At 34.6% G+C, this 18,485-nt stretch overlaps 1 protein-coding gene across 3 annotated transcripts in view; it reads right to left on the minus strand.

Annotated features, from left to right (window-relative positions):
• LOC126970293 (peptide transporter family 1-like) overlaps positions 1-17,366 on the minus strand; it is a 30,470-nt gene extending 13,104 nt beyond the window's left edge. For 2 of the 3 annotated variants that reach the window (XM_050816127.1, XM_050816126.1), the window contains exons 1-8: positions 17,241-17,366; positions 15,457-15,538; positions 12,872-13,013; positions 11,570-11,656; positions 10,389-10,663; positions 9,205-9,287; positions 4,430-4,597; positions 1,798-1,923 (exon numbers count right to left, since the gene is read on the minus strand). In XM_050816127.1, coding sequence (XP_050672084.1) covers positions 1,798-1,923; positions 4,430-4,597; positions 9,205-9,287; positions 10,389-10,663; positions 11,570-11,656; positions 12,872-13,013; positions 15,457-15,538; positions 17,241-17,252 — 975 coding nt within the window. In that variant the 5' untranslated portion in view covers positions 17,253-17,366. Of the gene's footprint in view, positions 1-1,797; positions 1,924-4,429; positions 4,598-9,204; positions 9,288-10,388; positions 10,664-11,569; positions 11,682-12,871; positions 13,014-15,456; positions 15,539-17,240 lie in introns of those variants that run through there. The other variant, XM_050816128.1, reaches the window with a different exon arrangement.
• Positions 17,367-18,485: the final 1,119 nt, after the last annotated feature.

Genomic DNA, 18,485 nt, shown 5'->3' on the forward strand with positions numbered 1-18,485 from the left:
ATTAACTAAAATAAAAATGTAACTTTTTCGCGTAAATCTAATGTAAAAACACGCGTTTTAATGCTTTAAAATTGTTTTATTCAATCGTTCCATCATCGATTCGTTCAATGAATGAAAAGTATTTTTATCAAATGTTAAATTAATGTGACCATTCTTATTTATGTCTGCTACGATTATGAACGAAATTGACTTGATGTTAGGTGATCAAATCACTTCGGGCCAAGACATGAGACATTCCATCTGCACAAACGTTGCTTTGAACTGGAACTTGCATGAACAAGATACATCACCAGCGCCTAGCATTGTGACTCATCCATTACGGACCTTTAAAAAAAGAGCATACTCCCACCTAAAAGGCCGGCAACGCATCTCTTGACACCTGGTTTTTACAAAGACGTTAAGCTGATAATAGTTGATACACCCTGCTCATTACATTGCAATGCCGCTCAGGATTCTTGAAAAACCCCAAAAATTCTGAGCGGCACTACAACTGCGCTCGTCACCTTAATTTCAAGCTACGGTGCCCTTCAGACCGAAACACAGTAATGTTTACACATTACAGCTTCACGGCAGAAATAGGCGCCGTTGTGGTACCCTTAATCTAGCCGGCATCCTGTGCAAAGGAGCTTCCCACTGGTATTGTGCATGGGAGGCTGCCTCACCACTCTCCAACCCGTGCGCCCTTGCCCGTTTGCCCCCTCTCAAATAAAAAAAATCTATTCTCCAGGTAATATTTCGGAATACCGCCATTCTTAAGGCGCTTTCCACTTTAGACATTTGTAAATCAAGGGGGCCCGATGGCTCTCCCAGATCGTGGTACGGACATGTAAATCAAAGAGTTTAATTAATATTTAAGGTAAAATATTCATTTAAGTATTAAAATGAGCTACACAGTATCTAATTACTTGAAATTATTATAAAAAAATACCAGTTTGCACTCCGGGAGTACCAGCAGAAATGAAAACTTGAATATTAACGTTGTGCATTTTTGAATATTTTGAAATGGTTAAGGAATATTTTCGCAGAAATTGCTTTATTTATCAGTATAAAAGTATTAGGATTTAAGTGGTTAATTACAAAATTCATTTAAGTGCTATCGTACACAAAAATGACAATTTATATAACATAAAAAATTTAACGCTTCAGAACTATTACAATTATTTTACATTAAAAAGTTTATCTCGCAGAAAAATCAACATTCATCATTTATTATTATGATCATTATCTTTAAATAACCGAACTATAATTAGTGAGAAATATAAATTTTTATCCATAATTTTAACGACTGTCTTACGAATTTTCGATCAGGCCACGTGTCCTGACGTGAGTTTAATATTTTATTTATTAGTTTATCATTATTTTATATCACCAGTGGGATGCTCCTTTGTACAGGATGCCGGCTAGATTATAGGTACCACAACGGCGCCTATTTCTGCCGTGAAGCAGTGTGTAAGCATAACTGTGTTTCGGTCTGAAGGGCGCCGAAGCTAGTGAAATTACTGGGCAAATGAGACTTAACATCTTATGTCTCAAGGAGACGAGCGCATTTCTAGTGCCGCTCAGAATATTTGGGGTTTTTCAAGAATTCAGAGTGGCACTGCATTGTAATGAGCAGGGCGTATTAATAACCATCAGCTGAACGTCCTGCTCGTTTCGTTCCTTATTTTCATAAAAAAAAAATATACCCATACCAAGAAAAGTGCTAAAGAACTTTACACTTCAAAAATTTTACACAGCCAATTTGAGATCGAAAACAATGAATTATTATTATAATCTAAGTAAAGACTTCAAAATTACCTTCTGCGTCAAAGGAATGAATATTAAAATGCTAATGGGTGCTATCACTTGTAACTGATCTGGTTTTATTGTTACAAAGCCCAATTTCCCATTCATTTTTGTTGCTTGTAAAGTCCATCTGGAGCCCTTGAAAAATAAGATTAAGGGTTAAGGATTAAAATATAAAAGCCTCATTATCAAACCTATATTGGCACGATGGTCTATATAGAATTACTATATTTTATGTACAATTTTAAAGTTCTTAACAAGGTCTGTAAGAGACAATTCATGTTTTCTCATGGAATAGAAGGGCAAACACACCCCGTACGGGTCCTGAGACCTTGAGAGTAAGTGATAACCAGTGTGTTCCTTCTCGGGAATGTATAAATAAATACTTCAAAACTGTATTGAATCTAGTGTATATTAAATGACTTTTACAAATATGACTTGAGTGCCGCGGCCGATAGGTTTCTTAAATATGATGCGTGCGCGACGGTCGACCGTTGATGGCAAACAGAATGGTGGGGACAGGAGGCTTCGTTCTCGCGCCTCACCCGAGGCACTAGTGATGTGCCGCAACACAGTGGAATAATATTTTTTTTTTCTTTATGTAGCTTTGCATGTTTTGTTTAATGTAACCATGTCATTTCAATCTTAAAGAGCCTCGCAAGGAAAGCTATTCTACAGTTTGTATGTACGTGGAAGAAACTGAACTGTGGAGAAACCTCATATACTATTCTTTACCTATATAGACGAAAAATTCTTCAATCTCCACAATTTACATACAAAAACTAGTTGACCCAGCAAACGTTGTATTGCCGATATTAAAATCGCAATACAAAAGTAACTGTTGATCGTAGATGGGTGAAAATTTGAAGTTGTATGTATTTTTTAACGCTGACTCATAGTCAAACAAATTAAAAAAAAAATGTCAACAAAATTTAAAAAAAAATCGTGTGGACCACCCTTAACATTTAGGGGGATGAAAAATAGATGTTGTCCGATTCTCAGACCTACCCAATATGCACTCAAAATTTCATGAGAATCGGTCAAACCGTTTCGGAGGAGTTTGGTCCCGCACACCGTGACACGAGAATTTTATATATTAGATAACAAAAAAACAAATTCGCCACATTGGTTTTTCATCATTTCAGAAATCGATAATATTTTCAATGATAATTCAAAAAATATTGTAAAAATTCTCTCACATCAAGCTTAAACTCTGACGTTGATTTTCCAAGTAGTATGTACCTATACCCTCTTGATTATAAAATCATATAAATTATATCCGTAATTCATATAAATTTAGTACTAAGACATTTTTGACATTAAAATCACACTGTTACCATTGAATGATGTGTTCATCTTTAATTATTACATATATCAGAATTATTGAACCTAGCATAAGTTAATATAAATATGTAATATATGTAATGTTGATGATAGAAATAAATAAATAAATATTTTTTAGTTTTTTCTAATATATAAAATTCTCGTGTCACGGTGTGCGGGACCGAACTCCTCCGAAACGGCTCGACCGATTCTCATGAAAATTTGAGTGCATATTGTGTAGGTCTGAGAATCGGACAACATCTATTTTTCATCCCCCTAATGTTAAGGGTGGTCCACACGAAATTTCTTTTTTTAATTTTTTTGACATTTTTTTTTAAATTTGTTTCATTATGAGTCTACTATCAACAGTTACTTTTGTATCGCGATTTTAATATCGGCAATACAACGTTTGCTGGGTCAGCTAGTATATGTATATATATATATATATATATATCTATACATTACACTGGTAATACCAACACACATCCTGTCAAAATTTATGTATTATATTTAAAACCCACTGATAGACGGACCCACGGAAAGACATAATTATTTGAATACGGAATCCTATAAGCTTGTAATATTTATATTGTTGTCTGAACAATATTGATATTTACATAATATTTAATCAAATATCAAAGCTAAAGCTTCTATCGATTACGGAATTTAACCCTTGTCTATACAAGGGTTAAATACCGTAATATACTATTTATTCTATTATAACATTACAGCTTTCAAAGATATTTAATCCTTGCAGCTTCGCCCGAAAGAGATAATATTAAGATAGTACAACACGTCAGCAGTGTAGCTAGATTTAGCAGAATTCTGCTATTTTAGCAGATTTGGGATCGCAATTTAGCGCATAATAGATAATATCGCAGAATCGCAAAAGTTAGCGGTATTTAGCTGAATTGTTAAGCTTAGCAAAATGTGCTGTCGCAAATTTTATGGAATATGGATTTCTTTTTTTTGACTTTATTCGAACTTTTCTTAATGGTATAAATAGATGGTATTTTAATAACTGTTGACAGAATTTGTCACGACGGCTTGTAGAATGGTTTCATTGAATAAGGGCTCCATACACGTCACAACTCCAAAACCGACGTCATATAGGGGTATGACAACTGCTTGATGATGTCACGCAGATCTTATTATAACATGGTTTCTCTATGTTGAAACGCTAGGGTTGTTGGGGCTAATATTTGTAATATGAAATATTATTAGTTAGTAGATGAAGGACCTCCGAATAGTCCGAAACTAGTCGGTACCGACACAGATGAAACGTGAGTAAAGCTTATAAATAATTTATATTAAAAGTTACCATTTGATCCAGCAAAGCCCAAAACACAGGCAACACGGTGAATAATACGAGAATTGATAACGTTCTCTTTACATCAGTTATAAACCTTTTGTCAAACTTGCTGTGGGCATTATCCAACCAATGCACATCTTTACTTCTTCCCTTCTTTATGGTGTTCTTCAACGCTGACTGAAATAATTTATTCAGTTATTTAACACGAGGTAATAAGTTTTTACGTAAGTCATTGATCATGATTGTAAGGCTCAACCTTTGAGGTAATTTATTATTGTGAGTTAAATAACTATAACTTACTAACTAAAGCGACATAGAGGAAGACAGGCTAAGAGATGGGAGGATGACGTTAAGAAAATAGCGGGTTCAACATGGACTCGCACTGCAAAAATTAGAAAAGACTGGAGAGCTTTAGAGGAGGCTTTTGTCGGAAGACAAGTTGTAACCGAACTACTGTTTGCCGATGATCAATATGTAAGATATTAAAATTGTTAATATATTAATTAAACTCTTGTTAATAGTCAAAATGTGGTTTTTAGATATTCAAATTCAAATATTTTTATTCAAAATAGGATGTGACATCACTTATTGAAAGTCAAAAAACTACCACCAATTCCAAAATGAATGGCTCAGACCTGAGAAGAATGGGCGCAACAAACTCAGCGGGCTTTTTTTTTCATCGAATAAATATGTTTACAAAGTAATATTGTACAATTAAACTTATTATTTAATAGCCTGAGGGCGGTCACTCCATTCCCAATCTGTGGTATCATTAAGAAAGTCATTTATGTTATAGTAACCTTTACCACACAAAAGTTTTTTAACAATTCTTTTGAATTACGTAATACTTTTGTTTTGAACATTTTCTGGGATCTTCTTGTAATAGCATATACATCGCCCCACAAAAGACTTACTAACTCGACTTAGCCGAGTAGTAGGTATCATCAGTTTATGTCTGTTCCTGGTGTTAACATTATGGTTATGACAGTTTCTGGCAAATTCACTTATGTGCCTATGAACATATATTATTATCAAGAATATATTGAGAAGCAACAGTCAAGATGTTAATTTCTTTGAATTTTGCTCTCAATGTTTCTTTAGGACCTAGGTTATAAATAGCGCGAATAGCCCTCTTCTGCAGCACAAAGATAGTATTTATATCGGCCGCACTGCCCCATAACAATATGACATTTGGTACGGTAAATTTAATGTATTTAGTTTTTGTAGCAGTTAGATAGTAGTCATAAGTTAATTAATTTTAGGCACATGAAACTACTCTGTGTAAAACTTGTTAACTACAATAAAGGCTTTTTATTTTTATTTATTTTTTTAACTTACTAACTAGCTAAGTATAACAAACACAAAAAAAAAGATTGTTTTTGATACAAAAAGCCTTAACTGCGGTTAAGGCAATAAGAATAATATACCATGAGTGTTGTTAATAATCCTAAAGTCACAATTTTTACCAATATGTAATTAAGTTAATGTAATTAAGAGCTAATCCGTCATATTTTTCATACAAATGCTCATATGTGATATAGTATTTTAACGTATCTATCTATAAAAAAAATACTGATAGATATATTGTGCGTTGTATTTAGGTTTCAAAATCACAAAATACAAATTTCAAGCAACAAACTCCATGTAACCCTTCAAACATTTGCTTTTTTGCATAAATATTACCTGAGCTTTGGCCGTTCATAATATACTCATAAATTGTAAAAGTAAAGAAAACATTGCGGCAGAAACCTCGCGCATGTAATGGAGATTCTATAACATAAATATTTATTTCAAAAACTTATAAGGATAACTCAAAAACACGCATTTCCTGGAAGTTTCATGAAATTTCTGCACACCGTTTTTCGATCGATGTCATCGCTTTTTTTGTTTATTGCTATCACAAAATCCATCATTATTAGACGCTTTTTATAAGCTTCACCTGTATGTATGTTTGTTTGTAACCGACTCATTTGGGCGCGATTTTGATCCACTTTAAACGGCCAGATTTCGTTCAAACTTCGTAGATTTATCGAGGACCGATTACAATACATTAATTTGATAAAACTATTCCATTTTTCAATTTGCAAAATAAGATTTTTGTTATTTTATATAATTTACATGTATCGTCTGTTATTTTTTAATTTCAAAATAAATTTAAAATTTTTTTGTCTATAAGTTGTGAATCCTAGTCTGGTTGTAATAAGCGTACAAATGATTAATATTGCAAAACAGAACTCAAAATATTTAATATAACATGAGTTTGAACATTTTTTATGCTTCCACGGCTGAACCACCCAGGCAATAGTGAATTTTAGGGCAGGCAAGGACATCACTTTATCCCGAAATTTTAAAGATTTCCCGAATATGTGAAATCCCGATCTTACTTCACTCAAATCTCGCAGTTTTTAGGGTTCCGTAGCTAAATGGCAAAAAACGTAACCGTATAGATTCGTCATGTCTGTCTGTCTACTCATCCGTATGACACATCCACTTTTTTCCGAAACTATAAGAACTATAACTGTTGAAACATGGTCAATAGATGTATATTGTGAACCGGATTAAGATTATCACACAAATATAGAAAAAAAAAATTGGGGGATAACCCATTCGTATGGATAGGTCTTCGAAAATGATATAGAGGTGTATATCTTAAATGATCTTACGAGTATATAATTTTTTTCTAAACTGAATAACTTGCGCAAGAGACACTTCCAAGATGGTAATATGTGTGCCCCCCCCCCCCTGTAACTTCTAAAATAAGGGAATGATCAAACTTAAAAAAATATTTGATATACATTACCACGTTATTAGTATTAATTAATTAATTACTGTATTCTTTTGTGTTCTCAGTGAAACTATTCTAGGATATATCCAATATTGTAATTTGTATATTTATTTAACTTAATTTTGTACTTTAGTTATATATCTGTTTGTTTTGATCGGTTTGAACGAGAACTAGTAAGTAGTATTTTTTTAAAACGTCTTAAATCGTTACAACAAAATACAACAACTTTTATATTAAGTGACTTGCTGCTACGGAGCCCTACATGGCCGATTCCGACTCGCACTTAGCCGCCTTTTGAATTATAAAGTACGTGCAAACAGACAAAATTTTAAACAGTCGTAGTATTGGTGTCAGTCGGTCATATAACGTTTACTTGTCACAAAACTTCAGAATAATGTTATTACAGACCATAGACTCAGAATATACAATCCTATAGAACTATAGAATACCTGATAGCCCGTAATGCGTAATCATTTTTGATTTGTCAATGTGTGGTTATGACTTCTAGGCAATTGTCAAGCTAGTGATTACCCACCGTTCCCAATATACTATCTACAGGTAGAGATAAATTTCTACCTTCTACTGTCAGTAATTAGCTGTCAATAATCTGAAGCTGTCCCAATATACCCGATAAGTCATTCTTATCGCCTTATATTGAGACGCGTGAATTGCAATTTCCATACGAACATATCGCTGGTAAGCTATACGTCCTCCCATTGACAGACAGCGTGTACGGATAAGGTGAGTTACCGTCTATAAGTTTATTGGGACAGAAAATTCAACGATAGTTACGATTTTAATCTCAAGTAGGCCACAACCGGTGCAATGCCGTGAACAGTCAAAATCATCTTCAAAGTAAGTATAGAGTTTGAAGATAATTTTGACCACTGACCTCTACTATATACCACTGGACTGGCGGCTGTCAAAGTACTTTTGTGCCTGTTTGATATTCGCCATTTTGGTGCTGTTGGCCATGTAACGAGAGTCTGCGGTACTAAAACTACTGCTGACAACCTCAGCAAACATCGATAGATGGTGGAAACTATTTAAAAAAAAAAATTGTGTAAAGTACACAAGTACGATGATTGTTGATGTATAATTTTATAGTTTTAATGCAAAAATACTTCAGAGTATTGTACGTTCCTACGCTGCCATTTGTATTATACGTCAAAATTAGTTCTCTGGACGCTAGCAAGTGGCGCTTTAAATAGGCACAAAAAATTTGCTCTCAAACTTAAGGAACAGCCTGTCCAGTGGTATTTATTCAGGTCAGTGATTTTGACAGTTCACGGTTATAGGAAAGCCCGGTCTATGCCGTTTGATAAGTGTAATATATTATATAGCCTTGAAATATTGGTAGCACCGTTATTGGGATCAAAACGTCTCAATCAATCATATTGTATGAACAATTTGCAAGTCACCCCTCTATACACTTAAGGCCGCTATTCCAAGAAATCGCCAAAACAGCGCATAATTTGTAACCCATTCTTGGCGGTTGTAAATAATTGAAAAGAATTGTATGTAATTTTGTTTTTTTTGGGAAACTTACAGCCATTTTTACAAAATTTTATGTCTACAGAATATGATAAGAAAATTCAGTTTTTCTTTACATTTCTATTTTTTATAGACAGTGCGAAAAACAATTAGAAAAATACCCCTAACTTTTACAGTTGGAGCCATGATAATTATTAAATGTAGATAAAAATTGAACGAAAATTTTTTTATTGTACACCAATAATATTTATCGTGAAATAGTTTTGTTTCTTTTTTTAAAGAAAATTGTATTGTGTTTGTAATAAATTAAAAATGCTTCTAATTATGAATTAAAACAATGACGATCTTGTGCGAGAGAGGTAACCTAGCTCCGATTCCTCAAGGCTTATAGGCTTTTCATAGTGCCTCAAATGCCCACTCAAGGTAATTACTTACGTTTTTACTTATTTCTATTATTTATAATCAAACAGCCCAGTCAATTTAAAATAATTAGGTAGTTACTTACAAAAATACACTTTACAAATGTTAAAACAATATTGCCTTCTGGTTTCGCCAAAATGTATCTCTTTTTACCACTGACGAATATAACTGAAAAAAAAAACATTATTATTCGTTTATGAGCTTAAAAAAAATTTATCGTTTATGAGCATGTACGCTATACACGACGAATTTATAAATGGAACACGGGTAGTGTTCCGAAGAGCTGTTTAACCTGATTCCTGCCGCCGAATTCCACCTTCGCACGACACGCCACAAGTTAGGATATCATCCCCACCATCTGGATGTGTGGCGGTCCTCCACAGTAAGGTTTTCAAGGAGCTTTCTTCCACGTACTACAAAGCTGTGGAATGAGCTTCCTTGTGCGGTGTTTCCCGGACGATACGACATGGGTACCTTCAAAAAAACGCGTACACCTTCCTTAAAGGCCGGCAACGCTCTTGTGATTCCTCTGGTGATGCAAGAGAATGGGGGCGGCGGTGATCACTTAACACCAGGTGACCATAAAAAAAATATGAGCGCTACCTACTGAGTCAACTGTTCGAGTACGCATGGATCATAAATTATGGTATATCTACAGGATATACTTTACAGTCTATAACCTGCTCAACCCCAATAATTGCTTATGTACTGGGCAATTTACTTGCAAGGTCGCTCTTTCAAATCTTAACAATTATTGTTATTTTTAAACTGATATCAAATTAAATTAAATTTGTAACCAAAAAATCTACGTAGTACGTAATCTAAATTTAAATTGTATCATTAATCCCAGAAGTAGGGATTTCTCTTTAAAATAACAAATTGTTTAGAACTTATTTATTAAATAAAGAAAAATATTTTAGCAATACAATAAACTAAAATGCAAATTACTTTATTATCAAACTTCCATTTAACTAGACAGGAAAGCGCTCGTAAGTGTCATGGCGTTCAATAGAAAAAATTACTTCAATGAATCATCATGGTCTTCTATCTTATTAAATATTGTATTTTCTTCGATTTAAATAAAAAAACTTTAAAAGGATTAAAACAATTATTATAAATCAAATATTTTTTTGTAAGTATCAATATTTATATCAATTTGTGACATTTTCAAGAAGCCATCATATATTTTTCTTCAAACCATTTATCATTTGATTCTTTAATACTATAATTAGGCCGATTTAAATAAAATATAACGTATAATCAAATTACCTATAGAAAACATTACAACAATCCCAGGTGCGCCGAAAGCAAGCGAATAGCAATCCTTATCTCCAAAACATTGCACTTCAGACCTCAGTATTGGTGACACAGTTTTTGCTATCAAACTCCCAACACATAGAGTGAAGTAGAGAATACTAAAGTACATAGCCAGATGCTTCTCCTGCTGTGGAAGTTTAAATTGTTCCCCACCTAACGATGACACGCACGGTTTGATACCGCCAGTCCCGATGGTTATCATAAAGAGACCCAGTATTGTGCTAAATCTGAAAATTTGTCATGTTGAATTAATAAAGAAATCTTTCAGAATAATTGTCCTCATAGTCTCATTTGCCCAGTAATTGCACTAGCTACGGCGCCCTTCAGACCGAAACATAAAAATGCTTACACATTACTGCTTCACGGCAGAAATAGGCGCCGTTGTGGTAGCCATAATCTAGCCGGCATGTGCAAAGGAGCATCCCACTGGAACTTTAATCTGAATACACAAATGAACACTTTAATCAACGTTGTAATTTGTACATTTATTTAACTTAATTTTGTAGTATAGTGATGTATCTGTTTGTTTCCTAAATGAATAAATAAATAAAATTTCAGCCGAGAGACGTCCACTACTGGACAAAAGCCTCCCCCATAAATCTCCTCAACAATCGGTCCTGTATATTACAATCTTTCAACATATTCCGGCGATCTAGACCAGATCATTAGTTCATCTTGTGTGGGGCCAACACTTTCGGTAAGTGGTCGTCATTCGAGGACTTAACTGGTAGTGGTATCGCACCAGAATAACCCCATCTCCTACCGTGTTGTCGTAAGAGGTGACTAAGCGATACAAAGAAAGGCGGATGGGCAGCAGCATCTTTCCGAGAGAGCACCACCATCAAATGCGATCGGAACACCAATTGCCAAGCGATTATTGCAAATACCCCCAAGTAAAGCAAGGATATCAACATCTTCCACACATCAACCGGAAAACGACGACGGCTGGACAAAGGCCTCTCTCAAAGATCCATTCAACGATCAACGTTGATCGGTCCTGCGCTATCCTCATCCAACGCAAAGCAAGGGGATATAGGCATTGCTAACTAAGCAATACACTGATATGTATTGATGATTAATATAGGTAGTCTTTTCTTTAATCACAGGCCACCCTTAAAAATAGATACACTTACTTTACAGGTAAATTGAGATGAGGTATTGCAGCAACAGCGACAAGCACATTTCCCGCTAAGTATATAAACATCATATAGACGATTGTCCTAAAAAATACGAACGAACATTATCCTGGAAACGGACAATCGAAAATATTAAATTCTATGCAACAATTTATATTACAAATTACAATTAGTTTTAATATAGTAAGGTAGTAAGGTGCAGATAACGCGCAAATTGAATGCAGAGTCCATCATATTAATCATAATTTAATCATGAGTATGTCGATAAATTTAAGCAATGCTGTAAGTTTACCATTTTTACCTAATGATGAAATTTCAAATTCAGGGGCGTGCATCGGTTTTCTAGCAAGGTAGGCACGGTAGATCTAACTAGTTGTAGTGGCGCTTTAGTCCGACAGTACGACATAAGTTGTATGAAACGCTGCTTGCTTCGTATATGCAATCTGTATACTGCTTACCATAGGTAGTAAATTACCTTATACACCTACCCCCTTATTCATAATAGTCTGCTAACTTAAAGCATTGCTAATAATTCTCACTCTGTCTTCATCTATTAATCTAAGTCAGAATGAGAAAAAACACTCCTAAGCGGCTGTTTAAAGTTAGCGGACCATTATGAATAAGGAGGTAATGCTATGTATATTTAGGTTCATAAGGAGGTAGGCACTGCCTTATTGCCTATATGATATGCACGCCCCTGCAAATTTTTGTTCTGCCGTTCTTCAACACACATGTCTCAAAGATTATTCGCCATTTCTCGTGCTTGGCGATGAATAAAAAAAATTGTTTTTTTTTTTTTTTCACGGGACATGATGGACTCGGATCAGTCTTCAAGTTATAAATCCAAAAATAACACGGCATCGCAACTTCAGTATAAACGCGATAAAACGGTAAGCGTACGATAACTGTCAACGACGGCACAGCACTACACTGCAGGTGTACGTGCGGAAAGCGGGGGGAGATGCTTCAGCTCTTCTTCAACTTCGCCCCCGACTGCATTCAACTCGCGCGCTGAGTATCGCTAGGCAATCACAAGCTATTTCCCGCAACTCGGTACATAAGATCGAAAACACCGTAGATTCAGGCCCTTGAGTCCCAGTGCAAGTTGGTCAATCTTAAAAATTTTCTTTGTTAGTTTAGTTTAGTTTAGTCATCAGCTAGAGGAGCACGCACAACTAGTCTCATGATTCTTAATAAAATCAGCAAGTACCGTACAAAATATTTAACAAAACAACAGGAAATTTACCTTATAAATGAAAAGTTTAATCAAGATTAACAACAGCTTAGCAAACTTTATACCTGAACTTTCCAAGCCAGTTGTCTGCCAGTATACCACCAATTATTGGGAAGACGTAAATGAGTGTACAAAATACATGATAGGTCTCAGTAGCACTTTCATCCGAAAATCCAAGTTTGCTTCGTAAGTATAACGTGAGAAAAGCTAAAATAAAAGACATTGAATCCTTAGTTAATTTATACATCTAGATAGAGCCTCTTGCTGAAAGAAAACAGGCCAGGTTTACTACTTTGGTGTGCGTGTGTTGCGGATTATAGAGGAAAATAATCACTGCTACTTCACGACGTGTTCACAGCTGTCACAATCAATCTAGACGTATAAACTATCTAAGATTGAATCATTGACAATACCTATAATAATATTATATCACTACTGGCTTTTGTCTATTTAAATAAGATCGATTTTCCTACGCGTCTATGAATTATAAGGTTCGTGCATTGAATTATGAAACATATTCAAGAATAAACAGAATGCTATATTATTATTTACACTTTTAGGTATGGCAGCGAATAAAGTACAAAATAGATATTTTCACTTAAAAAATTATTCTTTGATTGTATACAAAATGCACAATGCTCTGACTTCAAAAGTGCTAAAAATATATCTACATAAATTTGGAACGAAAAACTTCCAATTCATTTTGAAGAATAGAATAAGATATTCAATTAAATGAGCGATCGTGAACATACGAATACACAAAATTAAATCACCCACCGTAGATTTATACGTGTGCTTGAGTGACGAATCGTATTTATTCCGAAAGCTTTTATTAGCTATAGCCTTAACGGGCTATATAAAGATATATACTTTATTGCGTATTTGTAATTAATATTTCATCTCAGGTGGTTTCTTTGCATAAGATGAAGGAACTTTCTTCCACGTACAACCAAGCTGTGGAATGAGCTTCCTTGTACCGCACAAGTACGATAAGTTTCCAGTACGATATGCATCTACTATACTCAATAACTCTTGTGTTTATAAGTATTAATTTACTTTTTTTTTCTTTTTTTGACTTACTCGTGTAAGCATTTCAGTTTTTGTAAAACAATTAAAATGTAAATCTTGACTTTAAAGAGTGGCAATGAGTTTCTTGTTACTCCTTCTAATTAGCTCAACCCTTTACGAAGTATCGGTAAATTCAATAAGAAACAATATTTTTATTTATTTTTTGACATTCATAAGTGTCAAAGTCAAAGTCAAGTCAAAGTCAAAAAATCTTTATTACCTGTAAAACTTTATAAGTTATTTAGTGCAAGTCAGGATGAAGTACAAAAGTTACAATAGCATTCAAATGAGTATAATAATATTCATTAACAAAATTTAGAATTCCAACTATCTTTATCATTCAAATAATCTGTCACGCTATAATAATCCTTAGATGTTAATTTATTTTTTATGATACATTTAAATTTTTTAATAGGTAACATTTTAATTTCATTTGGGAGTTTATTATAAAATACAACACAATCCACTTTAAAAGATTTAGCAATTTTACGGAGCCTAGTAGATGGAATTGCGAGTTTATGTTTGTTTCCAGTATTGACACTGTGTACATCACTATTCTTTTTATATTGGCTAATATTTTTTGTCATTTCCGTGACCTACATGAATAAAGTGTTTTTGAATTTTTGAATTTTGATAAGACATGGGTGCCTTCAAAAAAAGGCACGTACACTTTTCTATTCGACTATCGTGATGGTTCTGGTGTTACAAGAGTATGTGAGCAGCGGTGATCAGGTAACATCAAGTGACCTGTACGCTCGTTTGTCCTCATCTTCCATAAGACAGAAGTATGCCGGCTAGATTAGTACTACAGCAGCGACATTTTTTATTATTTTATTCTGACAGCCTGATAATGCGTAAGCACTTTTGATGTGTCAATGTGTGCGTTAGTTGTTTTTTTAATATTCAAAATACGAACGAACTAATGCCAAGCGTGGCTGACTGTTTACGACTTTTCAATCAAAATCAACAATAGAGTCGCTTCCCTTTTCTAGCTTGATCAATGTTAGAGATGTTCTTCTCTCTTACACGCTTTGATTATCTGTAGTCTATTTGCTGGTTTATTATAAGTCTATTCTTATACAGTGGGAGGCTCCTTCGCACATGATGCCGGCTAGATTATGGGTACCACAACGGTGCCTATTTCTGCCGTGAAGCAGTAATGTTTCGGTCTGAAGGGCGCCGTAGCTAGTGAAAATACTGGGTAAATGAGACATCTTCTGTCTCAAGGTGACGAGCGCAACTGTAGTGCCGCTGAGATTTTTTGGGCTTTTCAAGAATCCTGAGCGGCATTGCACTGTAATAAGCAGGGCGTATCAATTACCATCAGCTGAATGTCCTGCCCATCTCGTCCCGTATTTTCATAAAAAAAATATATTTATAACATCTTATGGCCCAAAATGAAGTACAATTGAATCAGAATGAGTACAATTGGAGAGTACGATGCGGTTCAAAGTTTTGTGATTTTATGAGAACTCTGAACTCTTTTATTACATTACTGCTAATATAGTGCCATAATTAGTGCATCTTGAAAAGTGCATTCTAGTAACTTATGTATTGATGATTGATACAATGTTAAACTTACCTCGCATCGCAGAGTAAGAAAATCTCTCACAGAACTCAGCTATTATGATGATAATCACAATGATCGGGAAGCGATCTTCAACCTACAAAATAAATAGAACTAATAAAGGACTGTTATATTATGTTACATTGATTTTCAAAGAACAAAATGGTTAAAGAGTCATTAATTAAATTTCTGAAGTTATTTACTTCTTTAGGCGTTTTATGAAAAAATGAAGAGTGCAATTTTAAGATGCGAGCGCATCACTGTAACTCAAAAGTAACAGGGTGAAGTTGGTTCCTAAAATTGTCTGAGGTTTGTGACATTCGTTTTTTTTTGGTTCGTCCATTATTAGGATAGTCAAAGGGTTCAAGCCCGTACAGCCGTATTCGTTATTTAATAATTAATTGTCAAAGCCATCGTTGCAAGATTTTTACAATATTGTTCATTTATTCAATATTAACACCCCTAAATATCCCCCTAAAAAGTCCACGCTGGCAAAGGAGCGACCTAGTAGCTAGTCATAATTACATGTTACAATATTAATACTTTATTAATTGAGTTTATCAATTACATAATACTAGGTGACAAGTACCAATACTTCCCACTGGTTCTGATCAGTATCAAGTAGTAGAACATACTAGAATACTCCCGTGCTAAATACGGTAGCACACAGTGAAGACTCACTGCACAGCGATATCTCTACGCAGGGCAAAATTAACGGTCACATAAAATTCGATCGATAAAATTAACCATTCACAGAGTGCTAAAATGTTCTCGAAGAGCGGTTTCTGGATGTAAGTTACACAGTGCTAATTTTACCCATTCTTTTCGACCTTTACTTTGCATGACCATTGAAACAGCTTCTCTAGTCACCACAGTCTCTAGTAATCACCCACATAACAATGCATCTTGGAGAAATCAATTGATATGTAGAAAGGAACATAATATTATTGATATGCAGAAGAAAGAATGTAGGTAATAGCACACATCCTTGGGGAAGCCCAGCGTTTATGGGCTTCTAGTCCAAGTAATATCCGTCAATGACACTTAGGGAGAGAGCTGGTGCTCCACTTGCAGAAACTCTCGGGAAACCCAAACGATGGGCGCTTCGAAAGAATCTTCTTGAGCCATAGACGAACAAATACCTTCGGTATATCCAGACTAACTTCCAGACCTGCCTTGCTCTCGATAGCCACATTCCATCTATGTGGTAAGTGTATCAGAAGATCACCAGCCGATACACCATGGCGAAAGCCATGCTGTCGGTTGGTGACCCCCTAGGTATACCAAAAGCTGGTGGTTAGTCAAGCAATAGGTCTGCAGTAGTTAGCCGGTACCAAGCTTTCACCTTTTTTAGGGATCGGATGGACAAGGGCTGACTTCTATGAGTCGAGGACATTTGACTATGAGTGTCAGAATAAATATTCTAGCACCTGCCTCAACTCGGGGGCACTAATCTTGTGACAAGCGCGATAGAAGGAATACTCCACTCGTCTTCTAGCCATCCAAAGAAAACAGAGCTCGCCAAACAGTATATTATGTCTGAATTGTACTTCTTGTGGTCAGCGGCGTCTTTCCAAAGTTAAGAGTCGAGCAGAACACCCAAAACATCAGCCGTATAAGGATACGGCAAAGGTGCCGTATGGTCATATCAGTCAATTTGAATAAAAACTACTTATGGTTTTAACAAAAAAAAACATCCTTTGAGAAATACTATATAAAGATAGCACAATCTTCATTCACAGATAAATAATCCAAAAACAGGTATTGTATGAGATTCCTCTTCTTTTGTTTTAACTCACCTTCGCTCCCATTTTTACACTTCTTTCTTTTCTAATTAGAACAATACACAGTAGAGAATAACATCAAATAACAACGGGTATTGCCTTTTATCTAATTTATAGAATATTATTCCCAAGGCAAACATGTCATTCATATAAAAAGGCGTAATTGTTTTCAGAAGCTGTTTGTGATGTATATTTTAGTTTAAACACGTCATTATTATATGCTTACGGCTAAGATAAATAACTATCTATATTATCATTGCAAGGATATTTTTAGTTATCAGATGTGTCAACAAGTGCAGTTGAATAGTCTACTTCGTCTTAAATACAATTTTCAATTAATAATTTTAGGTTTAAAGAAATAAATTTTTCATTAAAACTTATAAAGTCACTACCTACCCATCGTTAGTAGGTACATAATCATTTATAAGTAACAGTAATAATTTGCTTAGCCGTTCGTTCGCATCTGTAAGTGTTAGTAGGTTGCAATACATACCAACATAAAATTATCTTCTTCGAAAATATTACACGTTTTACAAAAGATAAAATCGCCTTTCTACAACATATTTTTTTAAAGTGAAACTTTTATTACATCGTCTCAAACTGTTTCGTCTGTGTGTTGCACGTCGCGTGACGATCGGGCAGGGCCTATAGTTCGCAGCAGCTGACCGTATGGTGTATAGACTATTACTCATTTGTGCCAGTGCCCCACGCTATTTTTTTTGTTTATTGATTAAAACATAATATATTATATATAATTTCGATACATATGCTTATATTAGTAATTATAAAGACGAAAGGAAAGAAGTTTCACTTTCATCGTGGTTTCATAAAACCAAACAATTGGTTTTTTTGCATACATTGTTCAGTTTCAAACATCATTTATAACTATTATGAAATCGTGTGATCTGATAACGTAGATTTAAATGAATTACTTGCATGGTCAATTTCACTTATGTGTTGTGTTCATCAGTAATCCCAAATTTTTTGACATACTTTTTTTTTATATGTAGCTATAAGAGGGTCAAACGGGCAAGAGGCTCACGGGATGGGGGCTCGGCTTTCATACTTTTCTGTTAAAGGAACATCATTTAATTTCAAAGATGCATAGGAAGGCCAATGCCTAGCCCCTAACCAATGTTAGCATAGAAGTTTTTGCAGAATTCATTGTAAATAGACTTGAAGGTAACCAGTTGGTAAAAAAATTAATATCTCTTTGCGCTCGATGGATATAGCCAGTGATGGAAGTTCCGAAATAGAAAA

This window comes from Leptidea sinapis, chromosome 20 (genome assembly GCF_905404315.1).
Source record: "Leptidea sinapis chromosome 20, ilLepSina1.1, whole genome shotgun sequence".
Classification (NCBI taxonomy): Eukaryota; Metazoa; Arthropoda; class Insecta; order Lepidoptera; family Pieridae; genus Leptidea; species Leptidea sinapis.